General features: G+C 39.7%; 1 protein-coding gene across 1 annotated transcript; it reads right to left on the bottom strand.

The window, feature by feature from the left end:
• Window positions 1-2,091: 2,091 nt before the first annotated feature.
• Window positions 2,092-13,669, bottom strand: LOC142750575 (extracellular calcium-sensing receptor-like). The gene is made up of 6 exons (XM_075859573.1): window positions 13,424-13,669; window positions 11,562-12,389; window positions 7,604-7,831; window positions 5,664-5,735; window positions 3,378-3,501; window positions 2,092-3,008 (listed from the first exon to the last, which is right to left on the bottom strand). Exons 1-6 carry the CDS (start codon window positions 13,667-13,669, stop codon window positions 2,092-2,094), a joined length of 2,415 nt encoding a protein of 804 aa, XP_075715688.1.
• Between the last annotated feature and the right edge of the window lie 8,169 nt (window positions 13,670-21,838).

Here is a 21,838-nt window from a genome sequence, read left to right as displayed (position 1 = left end):
CTATCATTGGTATCAGGAAGCATAAGGACATGTTCACATGTACCGAATGTCCGCAGCAAATCCAGTGGAGGCTGCAAAGAAATCTGCGATGGCAAATTCGCTTCAAAACATGTTGAATTTGGTTCAGATTTGCTTGGAGAAAACGGTGTCTTAAAAAACAAAAAAAAACACTCTACTCACCTCCCTTGGCACTCCCATGGCGACGCTTCCCTGGTCCTTTGCCAGTCTCTGTACCCCCGTCCTCCAGCTATGACATATAATCACAGGCTGTGACTACATGCCATCGATGCAGGCTGTGTGTACAGAGACTGGCGAAGGACCAGGGAAGCGTCACCATGGTCAGGGGAGGTGAGTAGAGTGTTTTTTTTTAACCAGTTCAGGACCGGGCTATTTTGCGCCTTCAGGACCAGACACCGTTTAGCCATTTTTAGCACGTGTTAGTTAAATGGCTATAACGTTTTTATTTGTTGGGCTAACGACGTGATTTTTGCAACATTTTTTCCGTAGACAATGCAGGTTTCTTTTTTTTATCATTTTTTGCTATTTTAGAATTTTTATTCATAAAGTTTGAAAATAATAGTAAAAAAAGTTTTTTTACGTTTCAGCTATTTTTTTTGGTAATAACATAGTTGTACCCTAAAATAGACCTTTTATTTGTGATCATCATTGTCTACCGTAAATTTTAATATATTACATGTCTATATTAGGGTAATTTGGTCAGCGCTAGCGTTACAACAATGATTGGCGGGGGGGAACGTGTTTTTTTTGGGGGGTGGGTGTTTTATGTGTATTTATTATTAAAAAAATGTTGCACTTGACTTTACTATTTTTTATTACTATGGTCTGTCCCCCAAAGGTCAAAAAAGACCTTTGGGGAACTTTATATATTTTTTTTCTTTCTTTTACATCATGTTTTTCCACTGTAACTGGAGCTGCACAGCAGCCCGTTACAGGGGAAATCAGCCCTCTCATAGTGACGATTGTCACTAATAGGGCTGTGCTGGGTCTAGTAAGACCCAGCAGCAGTCTATCAGTAACGGCACCCGGCGATCATGTGTCTAGTCACATGATCACCGGGAGGAATAGAGACAGCGGCGCGGCCGCTTCCTCTATTCATATATACAGCGTTCATTGAGCTCCTGTGTACAAGTGATCAGAGAAGACAGAAGCAGCGAAAGCTGCTTCTATCTTCTCCTCACGGTCCCCGGCAGTCACTGACAGCCGGAGACCCGACATTCAGCTGCCCGATCGCGCGGGCAGCAAGTTAAAACCTGAGCCGCAAAAAGTATATGGCTCGGGTTTTAAGGACCCTGGTCCCTGGCTGCTGGCCGTAAAAATACAGCCAGCGGTCGGGAACCAGTTAAATGTATTTTAAACTCTCTGGACTTGTGGATTACCCGCAAGTAATAGCATTTACTTACAGATGTAATGCATTCGTGGTATCCACTGCTACCTTAAAAGTATTAGCAGATAAAGAAGCATTTTTAGAAGAAAAAAAAGGACAACACAACAATCAGATGATGGTTGCGAGTTTGGCGTCTCTACCTGTGATGATCTGCTGGGAAAGGCTCAACCAGCCTCACATTTTCCTGCTACAGAAGAAACGTAGCAACACATTCTGGCCAGTTTATGCATGGACACGCTGAGTCCACCTTTCCAGCCCTTTGAAGAGTGTCCTGGGCAGCGGACCCCCTTTATGACGTTCATGTTCATATGACATATGGACAAGGCTCATTCCCGCAACTACTGGAGGATTGGCAGACTAGTGAGGGTGTCTGGGAACCCGTGAATGTAATGGTCTATGACAAGTTCCCAGCTCTCATTGAATTTGCTTAGGAAAAACAAATGGCCCATATACTGTTCATACACAGAGCCCTCTGTTTTCAGTGTCCACCACCCCTGGCTGGCTATATCCGACATAACATAGAAGTCACCATGGTCAGGGTTGTGGTAGCCTGGTGTATCTCAAAGGCTAATAATCAGAGAACTACTTTAGCTACTAGCCATATTTGTATGTGTAATCCTGTTCTTACATGACCTAAAAACATTTACTGAAAAATACAGACACAACATTATTTGGTAGAAACTTTTTTAATTGAGGCGTAGAATAATATTTTTTCCAAGAAGGTGTTTTCTTGAGTTTATATGGGGGTGAAATAACATAACGTAACATTTAGGAAAAAACAAGCAACAAAGAATGGCCCAAGTAGAGGACATGATAGCAAAGATCTCCATAGCCACAGTGTATTTACCACTTGTACTTATTGAGGCTGGTATGAAGGATGTCCAGACAGTAAGAAACGCCAGCATGCTGAAAGTTATGAACTTGGCCTCGTTGAAGCTGTCAGGAAGTTGTCTTGCCAAGAAGGCAACTAGACAACTAATAAGGGCCAAGAAACTCAGATATCCTAAAGTAATCCAAAAAGCTGTGGGTGAGCCTTCATTACATTCAATTATTAGGGCTCCAGTCTTAGCTTTTACATTATATTCAGGGAAGGGAGGAGAAATAAGGAGCCATATAGTACAGATGAAGAACTGAATGACAGTGCCCATGCAAATGACCAAGTAGGACACCTGAGGACTGGACCATCTCCGTAAATCACTGTTGGGCTTAGTGGCCCTGAAGGCAATCATAACCAAGATCGTTTTGGCCAAAATGCATGAAACACATAACGCAAAAACCATGCCAAAGGCCACTTGACGTAGAAGGCACTTCAGACTTTCGGGATAACCGATGAATCCCAAGGAGCACAAAAAACAAAGGGATAAGCATATCAGAAGAAGGCAACTGATGGTGTAATTGTTGGCACAGACAATGGGGGTGGTCTTATAAAAAATCAGTAGCCCTAAAATGGCTATAGGAACAAAGGAAGAGGTAACGCTGGTGGATGCCAACGTGATGCCCAAAGTCTCTTCATATGAGAGGTATTCTATAGTTTTTTGTAGACATTTGTCCTTTTCTTCACTCGGCCACTCATTCCAAGGACATCTAGAACAATCAGTTGTATCTGGGAAGAGATAGCACATATAAAATTAGATAATATTGGGACATTATGTAACACAATGCAAGTAGAGAGAAAAAAAGCTGCACTCAGTGCCTGACACTGTCTTTGTCCTACCCCCACAACATTTTTACAAGCAATAAACAATTTTCTACGTCAGACCGGGTGAGTGTGGCTTTCCCTTTTTACTTGCATTGTATTATATATGGCCTTACCTACGAAGTCCGGCACCTCCCAAGACTTATACCACAGCCCCTTTCGTGCCTCTGTGGGCAGTGTACTGCCGAATGCCTAGAGGACTACTGCTCACAGCAGGACCGACTGATTCTCTTGTACTTGAGCAATATTGGGATATTAATTCCATCACAAACTCACCGGTTTCATTGGAAATCTCTCCTTGTGAGCAGGGAACACATTTGTAGCAACAACTTGGTTCTTCTGGAATGGAAGCTTTCCGAGAACCAGGTGGACAACTTTCAGTGCAGCTAGAGATAGGAACCTAGAAATTAATAAATAATTATTAAGGTTAACACGTCTAACATGGATTTTGAACTTCCTTTTATAGCTCTGCGGAATTAAAAACAAAAAGTGACTAGCTGAAGTTTAAACTTTTTTCCCATAATGGAGCTTTATTTCTCATATAGAATATAATAAGGGCTGAAATTCTTTGACTGGTAACAGCACAGGATGGGGAGCGGGTATTGCTGTAATATACAGCCAAAATACTGCTTCAACGGGATCAGAGATAACACTGATTCACTGATAACACTGATTCCATCCATTTAACCCCTAGCGTCTGCAGCACCCTTACAAAATGTTTATTTTAACAAAAATATTAAATCATAAAAAAAAACAATATAACAAAAAAAAACAACTAAATATTATAGATGAGAGAATTTCCCAAAATTAATTTTAGGTCCGATCCAATCAAAGCGGCCGTCAGATTTGCTTTTTTTCCAAGAAATCATCACGGATCGAAAGTGACCCGACTGCCATGAAATGTTGTGTATGACACTCTGAGGTCCTATAGGATTATATCCAACCCTTTTTCAAGCTCTTTAACACCAAGACATCATTAGAAATGTCAAAATGACAGCAACATATATGGCTATGGTGGCCGGAGTTAACAAAGTTAACGGTTTTAAAACACATTGCACTTTCCGATTTTTTATGCTTTTTAAAAATAAAATAACTTTGGACATAGAATGAAGTATAACGGCACTGTATAAATGCTTGACACAGAACAATACGACAATTTTTGGTGCCACTTATATTAGCAATTAGATATATGCAAAGCAATGAGTGACATCACGTCCGTGATGTCTGTTTTCAGGATGCAGTGGCACACTATCAGCACCAAGATTAATATTATTGAAGAAGACTTGTGAATGATGTGATGTGATGTGATGTGATTGGTAATTCAAATTAATGTGAGGAATGTCTAGCTACAGCAGCACTCACTCACAGCAATGGCTGCCTGCCAACTAACACACTGACCCTGACTGACTCCTGTCTATCTCTAAAATCTTTCTCTCTATCAAATTATTATAAATCTATCTCTCTATTCTATTCTCCTCACTATTAAACATAGTCACTGCCACTAATCCACTATCTATCTGTAGTCTGTGTTTTACTATCTCTCACTTTCTGTCTGATGTCCTCTCTCTCCTCTCTATATCCCCAGAAAGTACCAGCATTTTGAGCGATTCATTAAGTAATTCGTTCAAAAGTTTCATATTCGCGAAAAAACAAAACTTTTGGAAAATTTGTAACACATTTGTTTAGTGTAGAATCTATATGATCACCTCTGCTAAAAACAATGTCAGAATTGCTGTTGGTTTTTTTTTAGCTCCCAAAAAATCAATAAAAGTTAATCAAAAATTCAAAAAGTTATATGTACCCCAAAATGGTGCCAATGAATACTACAAGTCGTGCCACAAAAAACAAGCCATTAAAACAACAGCCACAAAAAAAAGTCCTCATACAGCTACGTCAACAAAAAATAAAAAAGTTATGGGTCTTGGTATACAGTGATACAAAAACAAAAGGTGCAAAAGTAGTAAAGAAAAAAAGCATGTTTGGTACTGTATCTCTGCAATCGTTACGACCTGCAGAATAAAATGAACATGTTAATTACAGTTAGGTCCAGAATTAGTTGGACAGTGACACAATCGTCATGATTTTGGCTCTGCTGCCACCACATTGGATTTGAAATGAAACAACTGAGATGCAATTGAAGTGTAGACTTTCAGGTTTAATACAAGGGGTTGAACAAAAATATCCTGTGAAACGTTTAGGAATTGCAACCATTTTTCTATACAGTCCCCTCATTTCAGGGGCTCAAAAGTAATTGGACAAATTAACATTTACATAAATAATATATATATTTTTTTAATACTTTGTAGAGAATCCTATGCAGGCAATGACTGTCTGAAGTCTGGAACCCATGGACATCACCAAACGCTGGTTTCCTCCTTTGTGATGCTTTGCCTGGCCTTTACTGCGGCCGTCTTCAGTTGTTGCTTGTTTGTGGGTCTTTCTGCCTTAAGTTTTGTCTTAAACAAGTGAAATGCATGCTCGATCGGGGTGAGATCTGGTGATGACTCGGCCATTGCAGAATATTCCACGTCTTTGCCTTATAAACTCCAGGGTTGCTCTCACAGTCTGTTTTGGATCATTGTCCATCTGTGCTGTGAATCGACGTCCATTCAGCTTTGCTGCATTTGGTTGGATCTGAGCAGTAAGTAAATCCTTGAACACTTTGGAATTCATCCGGCTGCTTCTGTCTTCAGTCACATCATCAATAAACACTAGTGACCCAGTGCCTTTGGCAGCCATGCATGCCCATGCCATCACACTGCCTCCACCATGTTTTACAGAGGATGTGGTGTGCTTTGGATCATGAACCGTTCCAAGCCTTCTCCATACTTTCTTCCTCCCCATCATTCTGCTACAGGATGATCTTAGTTTCATGCTGTTCCAGAACTGGGCGGCTTCTTTACATGTTGTTTGGCAAAGTCTAATCTGGCCTTTCTATTTTTGAGGCAGATTAATGGCTTGCACCTTGTGGTGAACCCTCTGTGTTTGCTCTCATGAAGTCTTCTCTTTATGGTAGACTTAGATACTGATACACCTACTTCCAGGAGAGTGTTCTTCACTTGGTGAGATGTTGTGAAGGTTGTTTTTTTTCACCATGGAAAGGATTCTGTGATCATCCACCACTATTGTCTTCCATGGACGTCCAGGCCTTTTGGAGTTCACGAGATCACCAGTGCACTTTTTTTTTCAAGAATGTACCAAACTGTTGATTTGGCCACTCCTAACATTTGTGCTATCTCTCTGTTGGATTTCTTCAGTTTTTTTACAGCCTAGCAATGGTCTGTTTCACTTGCATTGAGAGCTCCTTTGACCTCATGTTGTGGGTTCACAGCAACAGCTTCCAAATGCAAATGCCACACCTGGAATCAACTCCAGACCTTTTACCTGCTTAATTGATGATGGATTAACGAAGGAATAGCCCATGCAGCCCATTAAATAGCTTTTGATATAATTGTCCAATTATCTTTGGTCCCTTGAAAAAGAGGCAGCTACATATTAAAGAGCAATAATTCCTAAACCCTTCCTCAAATTAGAATGTGAATACCCTCAAATTAAAGCTGAGAGTCTGCACCTTAAGCTCATACTGATTATATAACTGTATACTCAATATGTTTTGGTAAACAGCTAAAATGGCAAAACTTGTGTCACTGTCCAAATAATTCTGGACCTAATTGTATATCTCATAATAAACTCTCTAAAAAAACAAACCCCAAAAACAATGACGGACCTGCTGTCTTTTTTTTTCATTCTCCCCAAGAATGTATAAAAGTTATCAAGTACATTATATGTACTCCAAAATGGTGTCATTCAAAAATACAACTTGTCCAACAAAAAACAAGCCATGGTCAATGAAAAATTGTCTCTCACAGTGCGGTAATGAAAAGAATGATAAAAATTGCTGCATTCCGAAGGCTCAAAATAGGCCACGTACTTAAAGGGGTTATCCGGCTTATAAAAAAAATAAAAAATTGCAGCTAATATGTTAAAATAACAAAAAAGTAATAACACTTTTATGCCTCGCTTGTCTAGCAATGCTGCTTCTCGGTTTCTCCAATTTTAGCACTCAAATGCTGCCCTACATGTATCCTGCACCCCCGAATGGCATGTGAGTGAAGGGTTCACTGCCACAGACTCGGAAAGAAACGTCATCACTTCGCAGAAAAATCGTAGCAGCCCCAGCACCATGTGGCCACGTTGCAGAGTAGGGTGAAAGTGGCACCATTTACACATTGAGCAATTTTAAAAGTTATTAATTGATAGCAATGGAGGATCGGGTGGGGGGGAATAGTAGACAAGCTGGAAAACTTTTTTAAGGGGTTAATACAGATCTCTATTTCAGCCTTATATGAGGAAATTGTGGCTCCACAATTTCAAAATTTTCCCCTGGACTATTTGCTCATCTTATACAGCTTGCCGAGCTCTGTCATGGACAACCCCAAACTTTGACCTGTCAAATATCATTGTCACATCTATCGACAACATATTTTTTGAAATTTTCTTACCTTTTCATTTCCGATTGGCCACTGGACAGAACTTGTGTTTATAGTTAGGGCTCCTCTGTGAGTGGCTGTACTGTTAAAACTTCCCAACTTGACCTGTTTTATTGAATTATCCCGGTCTATTTGCCAGTTGACAATATCATATATTGGAGGAGGGTCTCCATTTTCATCGAAAAACAAATCCCTTCCACTACTTAGCTTTACTCGGACCTTCTTCATGTAATGGAGAACCTGTAATGAGAATATAATGGATCATTAAGTTCTTAAACTATAAAACTATGAATGTACTAGGTCATGACCAGTCAACTTTTTAAATTGTTAAAAAATAAAAAAAGCTACAAAGACTATTTAAAAACTGTAAGGTGCCACTAGTTGAATTTCGTGGTAAAGCTTCCCCTCCTATTACCTGTCATACATGCACTAGTTCAGTCACCGGAACTCGGGTATGACCCTCACTTTTTGTCATTGAGTAGTTTTTGGAAAATTTGCATGGTGATCAGGAATGCCATTCTAGTGCTGGAGGAGTAAATCCATAACTGGCCATAACTAAAACGGGTACAGAGGTAGCTATCTCACCTAGACCCTAATGCATGAGATGGTCCAAAGACCCCTCTGTCTCAAAAGAAAACACCAGCATGATAAAGGGCACATGAAGGGTGAACGGCCCTGTTACAGATTTTGCATTTGGGTCCATGAGCGTCAAATTAAGCCTTTGACTAGACCCAATTTTTTGAGTTTTTATATAGTTTAATATAATAATTCTAGTTTCTCTTAGGGAAATTTAGTTCTCAAAATCGTTCTCTTCTATAGGTTAATTAGACTTATAAATACTATAATAACACAGTATTGTAAAAAACTTTACTTATTATGAATATTTTTACCCCCATTAGTGTATCAGGCCACACAACTTTGCTGCTTAGCATGTAATGCCAGAAAACATTATAATTTTGACTACTAGGCTATGTTTATAAGTGATGTTTTTTGTTAAATTTTCTGGTAAAAATAATAAGAAAAATAATTTAGAATCTCTACCAAAAAAATTAAAACAGCAAAAACTGTCATAACATTGACATGGTCTTCTGTCATTGTGTGGTCACCATTGTAGAAGTCTATAATTAAAATTAAACAAGGTGGATGTGGTGTAATACAGACTGGTAGAAGTCAAGTTTCAATTCTATTACTTCTCTGCTATAGAAAGGAGCATCTGGGAGAGATTATAGAGAAGTAGTAAAAGAAATGTGGCCGAAACCTCAGCTGTTTTTGTGGCATGCAATATTTTTGAAAACCACATGTCCCATTTCTTGCGGAAGAATGAAGCAGAAAAAACACATTCCAGATTCTGCATATACTAAAACTTAAAGAGACACTCCAGCTATTTTTGGGGCCCCTGTTTGTATAGTACACCTGGTAAAAGGTAGAACAGGTAATCCTCTTACCGGGCGCATTGTTGCAGAAATATCCCTGGCGCTATAATGTCACGTGACTGCTCTGTGACCTGCCGATATTTACAGTGTTTGCGGTGTGGACCGGAATTCTCTTTCACTATGTATTCCTATAAGACGCTCAATTTGAGTCTCATAGGAATGCATAGTAAAAGTGACTTCCGGTCCACACAGCAGAATCTGTAGGAATCGGCCGGTCACAGTGCGGTCATGTGACATAATTGCAGCCGGGATATTTCTGCAACAAAGCGCCTAGTAATAGAATGACCTGACCTAACTTTTACCATGTGTACTTTACAAAAAGGCGCCACAATAAAAAAAATAATTGCTGGAGGGTCTCTTTAAATCAGGCTGAAATGCAATACCAGATACAGACTTTGGGTAAGAGTGGAGCTGTTTCCTGCTAAAAAATAAATACATTTTTCTTTTATCTAATCTCATAAAATCCTATAAAAATGCTGATAGGCTCACAGTGAAGCTGAAGGAAATTTGCATCCCTCGTGGCTGGTCTGCTCTATTTTCAGATCACTTTACTATCCGTTATCTAAGCACACCTCCAATCAAACTAGAAAATTCAAGTTTGAGTTCAGTTAATCCCAGTCCCCCCACATCCTCCCAAGTCATGCTTATAGGGGTCAGGAGGCAAAGATGTAGGCTGTTATATAAAGGGTCTTCAGAGTGCTGTTTTTGTGCCTGATTTGGAGGCACGCAGGTAGTCATCAATGAATTTCTATACCTGACTAACAAAATAAGAACTTGTAAGGAGGGTGATCTAAGTACCCCCCACTTTTACAGCCTATGAACTATATATGTATCCTCTATTTATATAGGTACCTGGCACTTACGAATGTTAGGGCACCTGATGTGATGATGTCTTGCACTGTTTATATTTAGCCATTGTCTTGTAGGTCCCTGGAGGAGGGCAGGCCGCAAAGGATGCCGCGTGCGCGTTATAGTTATCAAGTAAAGTGGTGAGAGGCTTCAGGAAAACAGTGACGGGGAAGTGAAAAGGTCTGGCGGTCCAGAAAAAAACTGATGTTGGCAAGAGGTAAAGTGTGGAGACACTAATGGGTTGAGCCCTTACACTGACAGTAGAAGGGACGGAGAGAAGACCTTGTAAGAGATTGGTTTGGAGGCTATGGGGAGGAGAGCAGGTGAACCTTGTGAGGTGCTGGACGGGCTACTGAAGTGAGTGGTGTGCAGTAGGGAAGAAATCTGGGGACCAGAGTAGGCTTCTCTCCCTGCTGTGGATAAAGGGGAAATTTGAAGGCTTCAGCTGCTGGGATAGAGAATAACACTGGGTGAGGAAGGGCCTACGTGGTATTTAAAGAGAAGACTGCTGATTGTACTGAGCGGGTTCTTGCAGAAAAGCAGTGAGGCTGGTTTGCTGGGAGGAGCCAAGAAGTAGGTGTCATGCAGCAGAAAATGAGCTATTGGAAGACTTTAGGGTCTGGGGCTGACAGAGGCAGGCCATGAAAGAGGATGGCTTGATGGAGTTCTGTGGGCCATCGCTGAAGTATTGTCAGCCAAGGGGTAGCGTTGGAAAGAATTCTTGGGCTGTAGAGAGAGTCAGCCTGGAAAGTGGGGACCAGTTGCGCAACTTAGCGATACTGTGCTCAAATGAAGGGGAAATCTGTAGTGTGGCCTAGTAGGGAAATAAAGAGATCCCTAGATTGGTGGGCCTATGGGGAAGCTACAGTGGGGACTGGTTGCCCTGTAGGCCTGAAACATGGCCTGGTGATTGTAGTCCTAGGTAAAGCTGGAATAGCCATTAGGAAAGGTAGCGGTTGGTAACTCTTGAGTTAAGACCCTAGTGAAAAGGTCACCTTGATCCTTTGTGGACTGGAATTATAGGTGGAGACCTGGAACAGAGTCTGTAGACCTCCTTGTGGAAGTTCCTGTCAGGCGTGGCTGGTGGTAGAATGATAGGAGGCAGTGTCCTTGAAGTACTGCCATGGCACCCCATCAGAGGCCCATGATCGTATTTGCGGGCCGCTGATGGGTGCCAATACTTTGTCATTGAAGGAAAACTAACCTTGACTACGTTATACTTAAGGTTTTGGGTGGAAATCCATCATTTCATGCAACTCTTCATCATTGTGCACATTCTGTAAGAAGGAACGGGAGACTGGAGGAATGGGCTCCACTGATCTAAAATATGTCATCTAACAGGGCAATAGGGTGACTTAGTGGTTACCACTGTTGTTTTGGAGCACTGAGGTCCTGGATTCGAATTCGACCCAGGGCAACATCTACATGGAGTTGGTATGTTCTACCCGTGTTTGTATGTGTTTGTATGACCCCATTGTGTGTGAGAGAGGAACTTAGATTGTAAGCCCATTTGGGATAGAGACTGATGTGAAGGGTGACAATGCAATGTAAATAAATAAATATCCTGTGGATAGGATATAATTGTTATTGGCTGGAATACCCCTTTAATAACCATATATTAGGTATAGGCAATTGCTTATTTCTCATTTAAACTTTCGTAAGACAACTTTTAAGTGCAAATTTCTTACTTGCCATGGTTTAATGTTCAAACTACCCGGGCAGCTTCCATTTAGAATAGGGCCTCCTCCAGCTCTACATAAACACAGGTCATGCAAAGCTTTTGCAATTACATATATAGCATTGTAGAGGTTGTATAAATTTCGTAAGCTGGTGATATTATTCAGGTTTATGTGATAGTTCTCCAATCTTTCATCAAGTGTACAATTTCTTTTTGGCCTTTCACGGTTGAATGTTGTGTCCTTGAAATCCAGAAATGAGCAACCAACATTGGCCTCCCAAAACATCCCATCCCAGGGCTCTTTGAGATTTGAGGAATTAAAATTCTCTATAAAGTCCTGGAACCCTGGGATATGTTCACTGGCATAAGCAAAGCCCATAGTTCCTGCTAGGAGCTTGGAATATCTATCAAAAGACAGCAAGTTGGAAGTTGCCCAGCCTTCACTGGCCACCCAAAGCTTCTGAGAGATATTATGTTGTACAAGTTGATCAAACAGCGTAATGATATCAAAATCAGATGCAAACACTATTACTATCTTAGCTCTGGACTTTTCGATAGTCTGGATGATACGTGGAATGTTGCGATCTGGACGATTGTACTGGATATATTCCAGGAATTCAACACAAGCTCCTGATTTGAGGAATTCTTGTCTGACTCCCTGTATGCCTTGGTATCCATAATCGTTGGAATCAGCTATCATCCCCACCCAGGTCCATCCAAAATGTAGCAATAGTTGGGCCAGTCCTTTAGATTGGAAAGCATCACTTGGGGCAGTCCGAAGAAAGAAAGGGAACTGAGTCCTGTCACTTAGAATGGAGCTTGTGGAAACATGGCTGATCTATAATGAGAAAAAAATATTGAACAATTGAAATTCTTTTTTAAATTATACAAAATTTTACTTTTAAAGTTTTAAACATAAAATTGTTCTATGTTTTTATCTTTATAGACAACTAACTGAATGATTATTAAGAAAGTCTAAGCTCCTCAATGTGCTCAGGCTGCATTTATTTATTATTTTAGGAATTTTCTGTGGGTTTTTAGAGTCCTATACATGGTGGAACTGCAGCTGCTTTCCTCAGCCTGTGGGAGTGCCAGCTTGCTTTTCTGTCTGTGTCTAAATCTGTTCAAGCTGTAATAAAAACATGGCTAAAACCTCTTCACACACTCCACTGATGTAAGGTTTCAAAATGAAGAATTACTGGGGCTAAAATTCTGACGTACATGCTGTGCGCCACATTTATTAACTATTTTAGACACTTTTTGACACGTGAAACACGGGGCGTGGCTTAGCTGCAAAGGGGCATATTCTAGAAAATATGGGCATGTGACAAGTGTGCAAAAAAATGTGCCAAAATTTAGGCACAAAAAATGGTGTAAACTAAGTCAATTAATAGGTGGTATAAGGAAGACAAATATGTCAAGCATGTCTAGCAAGATGCACCTAATTTATCATACAGCCTGCACCAATATGGCACATTTTCTGACTGCCTTATCTAAGTTTAAGCTGTCCAAAACTTAGACAGTATTAGTAAATCTGCCCCATTGTCTTTTTGAGGGGTGAATAAAAGAAAGCAGATTAGGATTGACAAGTGCCGGCCACACCAGAAGAAAATCTTTCAAGGCCTACCCTCCTTCTATACACAATACTGTATGTGCATACCCTCAAATTACTTTGTAAAGTTTGCTGTTATCATTGCACACACAGAACATATTATCAATGAGTTCTAATAGCTTATTTGTGAATTGACCCATAAAAAATAGTCCTTATTCGCAAATAATTGTCTCCAAAGTCACCTCCAAATGGGCATATAGTAACAAATGGGAACAACAAAAATGAAACTAATTTTTCAGGAATTTTTCATCTCAACCTACTTGTGGATACCTGATAACTCTCAGAATGTGAGCCATGAGTATTGAGAACGTTGATGTAGTGTAGCCAATGAAAGCAGCCAGTCGATTCCTCTTTTGACACTGGTAGTTGGGTATAGCTCTTTTCTGTCCTGTTATCATCCAGAATGTGCCTTCAAGTTCCTTCTGGAGAACTCGACAAGAATCGTAAATTTGGAAGCCCAAAGTGATGTTAGGGAGAATGTTGGGATTATTGTTGATCTCTGTCATCGCATACCTTATGGTCTGTAATTGAAGATATGTATCCAGTGGAAAGCTACAAGAATGTGCATTTTAAGAATTTAAATTATTTAAGATTTTATGTATGGCAATGATCTTAAATTGGTCAAAAATACAATGACAACTTAATAAAAAGTAAAGTTATGAAGTCCAGTTTTAAGTTTCTTATTGTGGAATTTCTAAAACAAAAATTTCAAAAAATTCTAATTGAAACATTTGCAGTCTAAGCCCATAAAGGTGTTTTCTCATCTCTTGAAATTATGGCATATCATTTAGATCATTCGGCCTAAAGTTGTTTCACCTGACTCCAAAATATGCCCAATCCTTAAGGGTTAATAAACGTTAGATTCTCTCCCGATCACACAGAAATTTGGTGTGTTTGGCCGACTTTGATCTTATGTGAATGTCAAGCTTTAGAAAGGCTTTAACCTCAGTCATACTATTGTGTGGCCATCTCTCTGCTGTAAACTAGGAACCTCTTTTTCTCAGAATATGTAAAGGGAATAACAAAAAGACAGTGCACCGATATTACACAAATTGCAACAAACTGCTTTTACACAGCACTAAAATACTTTGCTTTTCATTGTGAAGTGCACTAAGACCATGTCTAAGATGAAAAAAAGGAATGCTGTATTTACATAGGTACAAAAACACATTTTTTATTAACCGTGCCTCAGATCGAAGAAAAATAGAGCAGTTACTATAACAAAATGTTTTAGAAATTTCCTGTACAACTCAAATACAGTCAATTGAAAGTACTACTGGTATACCCTAATGGGCATTTACAAGAGACAGCCCTGGGAGCCTTTGTCAGGTCTTCATAGTGATGCCAGCCATCAAGATCACAAAGGTAGTCCACCCATTGGTTAGTGCTACACTGAGATTTTATCATGGTCCTGATAGGGTTAATTTTTTTGATCTGCGTTTTCACTCATCCCTGCAGTTTCAGCGGGAGTACAGACGTTTATTGCAGACACATTCCGCACTAGTGATCATATGGGCACAACCGCAATGCTGGCACATCCACCTCGGCGTGGGGAAATAAATTACAAATACAAGTCGCCTAAAAAGAATTAAAATTGTAACATTTCCTAATCTAGGATTACAATACAAATTCCTTACCTCCTGCAGATGATTGGTGGTGGCGCCTCTCTGTATGTTATGTTATTATTTACTTTGTCCACATGTAAACTTAATATTGCTCCAACTATGATGTCTCCACTCCACAATATGCCCGTCTGGTCTGGAGCATTCAGAGTACAGCTGGGCCAGGGAAGGCAATACTGGATGAGGAGCCATAGTATCTTGTAGAAAAACATCTTCCTCCTGGTATTGTAGAGATATATGAAATACACAACTAGACTATTCTTCAGTATTAGTAGTATTGCCAATTGTAATAATTAATAGTAATAAAAATAATAATAACTTAATAGAATAATAATAATACATTAATAATAATAATAAAAATAATAATAATAAATTAATAATAAAAAAATAATAAATTAATACTAATAATAAATTCATAATAATAATAAATAACAAAATATGAATAAAGATAATTAAAAGATTACATGTGTTAAAATATTTTTTTTTACTTTTTTTGTATATTATTTTTTAACGGGGCATTTACAATAAAATTATATGATGGCATTGTTATTGTAATTTTTTTTATTTCTGAGTTTGTGCACAGTAAAATAAAAATAAAAATGTTTTATTATTTTTTTGAAGAATTTAAATGAGTCAAATAGCAGATCAACTGCAGTGTAAAATATATAAATAAAAAAAATACAATAATTACATACCTGATTATACTGACACAAAGGCCTGAGGAGGACAGCTACCATCGGTATCTCATGTGTATATATACTGTATATACACGACAAGGAGGTTCTCTATCCCAGGGGATGATAATATCACTAATTGAATTTCCACCGTAAGGACATGTTAATTATTCTATTTTTATATTTCTAGAACAAGGAGAGAATGTTGTTCCTGGACATTCAGCTCTGTATTTATTCCCTTTGTCTCCTGGTGGGGTTTTTAGGTCCTCTGAGAGAAAGCTCTGAGATAAGATGATTTATTTAGGTAGTTCTTCTTATCCAATTCTGTTCAACTGAAAGACATTAAGTGGATTTAAAATATATAAGTATTAAAAACGTCTGTAAAGGCATAAAAAAGGTACAAAATCGCTTTCAGATTCGGTGCAATTTTCAAGACACTTGTCACTAGGATCCCCTGCCACTTTCTATTGTCGGCCTAGAAAGATGACATGTCATTGGGCGCAACATGAGTGCAGTAACTAATCTCGCCCTAGCTTTCCTAGAAATACGGGGCTCAAAAACAGACCCAAACCATTAGTCTCCATGCACACGACCGTAGAATTTGTCTGTAATTACGGACCCATTCATTTCTATTGACCACGGACACCTTCCCGTATATTTAGGGAATGGTGTCTGGGCAGTAGAAAGCCTCTGCAAAAAATAGGATATGTCCTATCTATTGACTTTTACGAACCGTGCTCCCATACTTTATGGGAGCACGGGCCGAAATTACAGGTGACCGCCAGCAGCCGGCCGTGCCCCTAATCGCGGACCGTGATTACGAGCATGGCCATGTAATCACTATGCATTCTGGTAGATAGCGCTCTATGTCCATCGATTTGACAAACCCAGATTCTTCCATCCAACTACCAGATAGTGAGATGCCAAGAGAGGAGGAGAGCAGGGGCAATGCATATGTATGGAGCCTAGTTGACGCTTTGACTAAATAATAGCTCAAATTCCTGGACTTCTCTACAAGAGGAAGAGGTCAGGGCCACAAAGATTGGTATTTGGAACACTTTAGTTAATGATACAACAGAGGACAGGTGATATTTATGGGCCCTTCTCTATGAGTTGGAGAATGCTAATACATTATACGTATACAGAGGCGTAGCTAGGTTCTCCAGCACCGGGGGCAAAGATTCAGTTTGGCGCCCCCGCCCAACCTCTTTCCTGACATCTCCTTCCCCCTCGCCATGATTGTTTTCTCTAGCAATCAATGACGTGTCATTTCCTTTCCACATTTTTTTCTATGTAACTCGAGCATAAAGCCATTTTTACATTTTACAAGCAATATAGTTCTATACACAACACCAGAACCAAGCTCATTACATCTATACAGCAACAGAAGAAAGTTCATTACATATATACAGCACCACAACAAAGCTCAGTACATAAAAACAGCATCAGAACAAAGCTCAATACATATATACATCCCCAGAACCAAGCTCAGTACATATATACATCTCTAGTACCAAGCTTTGTACATATATGCAGCACCAGAGCAAAGCTCATTACATATATACAGTACCAGAACCCAGCTCATTACATATATACAGCACCAGAACAAAGCTCAGTACATAAATATAGCTCCAGAACCAAGCTCAGTACATAAATACAGCCCCAGAACCAAGCTCAGTACATATATATATAGTACCAGAACCCAGCTTATTACATATATACAACACCAGCACAAATATAGCTCAATTTAGTGCAACCCCTGACGTATAAGTCTGCACTAAATTGTTTTCAGCTCCGAGCATGGCCCAAACAATGGTAAGGATATGCTGGGAGATGCTGTTTCACAAAAAAAAACAACACATATCATAATCATACCACCTATCATCTCGCTGCAGATCATACAGTGACTACAGTACTGATTAGAGGCAGAATAAACATTTACATTAAGTGACTCACCAGTGACGTCTTAGATTCTAGTTATTTTCCTCCATCCGGTCCAGACCTATGTGATGACTTTTCACGGTCACAGCCCATTTCTGCAGTTTGCCGCTCAGATGTCTTCAGCTTTTTACTTTTCAAATATTTCTACACCTATAAATAAAGAGTGGGGGGCGGGAGCCACAAAAAGAAAGTGCCTGGAGACACAAGAGTTTCTAAAATCATAAAATAATGTCATTTATTTTATGATTTTAGAAACGCTAGTGTTGCCAGGAACTAAATTGTTTAAACTGTGTACTCACCACTGTCTTGTCACTTCTTTTGCTCTGCAGTGCTCCGCTTCGGTGTGTCTGCTCCCTCTCTCCAGGCAGACTGCTGCGTCATGGATCGTGCGGCCCTGGCGCCCCCCTCTAAGTTGCGCCCGGGGCACATGCCACGCCTGCCCCCCTAGCTACGCCCCTGTACGTATAAAAGAAAATAGTTTAAAAGGTATCCCTTCATGGGATTAAAAAAAAAAAAGTAACATAAAATAAATAAATAACACATATTGGGTAGCTACACGACTGTAATAACCTGAAGAATTAATTTAACAGGTTATTTAGGAAGAAACGTAAACAAGATAAAAAAATAATACAAAACAAAGCTAAAAAATCGCTTTTTAGATATTTACGACGCAAAAATAAATTACGTAAATTACACGGAATATTTTTTGTACCCCAAACTGTGCAGAAAAAAGTTACAATTTCTTCTGCATAAGCAAGATCTCGTACAGCAACATCAATGAAAAAATAAAGAGTTAAGGCTGCTGAAAGGCATACAGACACCTGGCCTTCTTGTCCTGTGAGGAAAAACCCAGTGCCATAATTTTGATCTGAGACCTCTTCCCTCCTGTGAAAGTGATTAAAATGTGTTTAAATTATTCTATTTAGTGTAGACTCCATCTTGAATATCTGGCATCCACCTTGTAGCCTAAAGAATCCATTTTGTGATTAAGAAGTCTGACTCTTTAGCCAAGGTGACCTGTTATATTTTGGGAAATTATAGTTTTACAATTAAAAAGTCTTCTAAGCCTATGATTAGTTCAGGACAAATATATTTTCATTGTATACTATTGGCTGAATCAGAACCAAATGTCACATATTGTAAACAATTGGCTGAAATCAAGTCTACTCCCTTTTTGAAAGATATGATTGTAATTGTTTTGATCAATAAAGCCAGAGAAGGATATTTGAATATACAAGCATGGTCTCTGTGTCTCTTACTTCTATCCGATATGTCCTATTATTTTGATCTGGATAACTTTCCTGAGCGAGTGTCAGTTGATACACTTATCTAAAATTTCAGTCTAATATATTTTGGCGATGATGGCGTCAACAGTTTTTGGTGCCGAAACCCGGGAGGTGAATCGTCTGATAGCTGTCACAGGAGGTCTGGCATTGCAATAGTGAAATGTCAAAACCGCGGTAAGTAAGATGCTTATTCTTACACAAACCCTTTTCACTCATGTATTGCGGGCTGGAATTAGCTGTCATGACGTCACATCTCCTGGTCGCAGAAAAAATATATCCAGAGTTAAGAGGTATGTTGAAAACTTTTCGTGTGTTGAATTATTGCAGATGTGTATGTCTAACTTGAGTTAATGTTGAAGATGTGTAAATCTATCTTGAATTGTTGGTATGAGGTACATGGTATGTTGGACATGAGAGGATTTTGCCCACAATGAAACTGTTAAGGTTGTTAGAACCAGAAGTGTTAAAATTGTTGAGAAGTGAGTGAATGACCCACCCCCCTTAGAATGCAGTGACGCAGCGGACGGTTGAGAGGAGTTGTAATTGCATAGGTCTGGTAGGTCCAGTAGTGACTGTGTCTGAGGTGAGGAAGATAAAGGCTTTGTAAAATGAACCTGCAATGAACTGTGCTGTTGGATTTTACTTGTATTGTTGTAGGTCTGTTTGAAATTGTATTTATTATTTGGCTGTTCTGTAAAAACTCTTAAGGATCGGAGACAAGGTTATCCTGTTGCCCATTTGCTCTGAGATATTCGCGTGTCGGGAACGCCTCACTCCGCGAGGTACTAAAAGTGTCCGTCGGTGGCACAAGTATACGTCGGTGGCAGACAGTCGGGGCAGAGAAGTTGGATATTCGTCGGTGATACCCTGTAGGTAGTACCAGTATTACCGTCATGAATTTAGAGGGCAAAGTGACAGGGGGAATGGCACCCCGTGGTATACAGCCAAAGAAATTGTGACAAACAGGGTAAGCAAGACGCTATGACAAACTGTGGAAAAATTTTCAAAAAGGCAGGCTGTGTGGATGTTGATAAATGGTTGTTTGTGGAGAGATGAACCAAGGGAGGTTACAAGTAAGTTGGTGTGACAGATATGTGAATACATACAGGTGTAGATTTTGACATGAAGAGTGACGTGTGTGATGTGTGAACATGTGTGATGTGACATGTGTGCAGTGTGTGTCGAAGAAAAGTCTGAACAGAAGACTGGCACAAATGATTATTAATTGAGCAGGTATTGCATGGCTGATGGGCCACAGTGTAGCATTGATTTTAGATCTATATTTAATTAACAGCAGTACTGTGTAAATTTATGTACAAGGTGTAAATGCTTCTGGCTTTGTAGTGTGCCTTGTGTGTGGGGTTAAAAAAAATTAACTGTGTAAAGTCAGATGTTAGAGTTATAAATGCAGTAGCATTTTTATTTTGTTCCAGCAACAAGTGTGGGTCTGAAGGCGGAAGGAGGGCAGTTGTGTTAACTCCCGTGTCTATGTCTCTCCTGTGAGTAGGAATGTGTCTTATCTTTACGCAGAGAGAGAGTAAAATATTACAAACAAGTTTAGTCCAGCACAAAAGATAAATGACAAAATATAGACTGCTGGAATGTGTGGTGCTACGTATGAAGTTTCCCTTTTTGCATATTTATGTGTTACAGATGTTGTGAGACACGGAGTCTTGAAAATGTATGTACTTGTGCAGACCCCTACTGTTCACTACTCCCATACTTTGTTTGATCAGATCCCAGACACATCTTATTGGTTTACAGTAATTGCCTTAGCAGACATTTTATTCTCTGTTTCATTAGATGAAGAATGTCAGTTTCTGTTTGTACACATGCAGGCAAGCAATATAGTAGGCTGCAGTATTGCAAGGTTGGACCCTGGCCGCTACTAACCCAGTTGTTGCAGTATGTTGATGTCGGACTTCTGGCCTGTGAGTCAGAATAAGACTGGCTAAATGTAATTTTGAAAATGTATGTTGTTTTTGGCAGCAAGGAGCTACGAGGTATCTACAGATAAAATGCTAATTTTGGCAGGAGAAATTCACTGTTCTAGGCCATTGCATTCTACAGGGGGGCCAAACCCTACTGTGCTGGGATATGCAGTTTTAAACCCCGTACAATACTTCCACAGGGTCCAAAAAGGGGGAAGTAGGGATGAGACTGTGAGACTGGTTAGTTACGTCTCAGTGAGACACTGCACAATTTTGTTTTGAATAAATGAACTCAGAGCTAGGAGGTCTACAACATGTGTATGAGGGTAACCCAGATTTAGAGTTTTTTTGTAGATGGTTCCAGATTCTTCCAGGACAGCAACTATGGCACCGGGTATGCTGTGCTGTAGTCACTCAACATGAGGTATTGTGTGGCAGACCACTCCCCTCCAGCAAATCTGCACAGGAGGTCGAAGTGACATCACTCACAGATGAGTCTTTATAGATTTAGATGGCAAGGAGGTGAAAATGACCTAAACATTGTTAGTTTTGTGCCAGATTTCAGTTTTTTGTTTGTGGTATTAATCAGGCATTCACAGGACCTGATGGGGGTTGGGAAACTCAAGTGTTCTGGATTATCAGGTGAGTATGGAGAAGTATATAACATTTATTTTTTTATTTTTGAGAATAAATAAGAGTCTACTTTTGAACAATAGCTCATCCATATCATATACAGTGTGTACAAGATATGATACGCGTAGTCACGATGCAGGTAAATTATCCAGAGACCACTCCCACCTTGTTGTACTGTTTAAGAAGCGGAGCTGGAGGTACTCGCTGAGGCTTGTAACCTGACAAAAGGTAAGAATACCAACATTTACACTGACTCTAGGTACGCTTTTGTCATCGCCCACGATTATGGGCCCATTGGTAGTAGGAACTTTGTTGGATCATCGGGTAAGCCAATTGAGAGAGCAGGAGATGACACAGCTGGCAAGTAGAGTATGTTCAGCCAGGTATCAGAAAATTGGCTTGCCCCTGGATTCAATAATGCTACCACTGGGTTTGTAGTAGCCTGCATGATATGCGCATGGCATGAAATAGGTAAAACAGCAAAGGTACCTATGAAAAGTGCAGCCCGGCCAGATTACCCATTCCAGCGACTGAAGAACATACAAATAGCCGAGGTAGGTGTGTATGAAAATGTGCTCGTATGTATAG

Source organism: Rhinoderma darwinii, chromosome 3 (assembly GCF_050947455.1).
Source record: "Rhinoderma darwinii isolate aRhiDar2 chromosome 3, aRhiDar2.hap1, whole genome shotgun sequence".
NCBI lineage: Eukaryota > Metazoa > Chordata > Amphibia > Anura > Rhinodermatidae > Rhinoderma > Rhinoderma darwinii.
This window is presented reverse-complemented; position numbering and strand designations above follow the sequence as displayed.

What these genes read in the sequence shown, in the direction of transcription:
- LOC142750575 (XM_075859573.1), bottom strand. Translation starts at nt 13,669, where the DNA reads ATGACAGAGATCAACAATAATCCCAACATTCTCCCTAACATCACTTTG. An exon ending in TGAACATTAAACCATGGCAA is followed by an intron (nt 7,832 to 11,561) that starts GTAAGAAATTTG and finishes TTCTCATTACAG; the next exon opens with GTTCTCCATTACATGAAGAA. An exon ending in GGCCAATCGGAAATGAAAAG is followed by an intron (nt 5,736 to 7,603) that starts GTAAGAAAATTT and finishes CTTACTGCTCAG; the next exon opens with ATCCAACCAAATGCAGCAAA.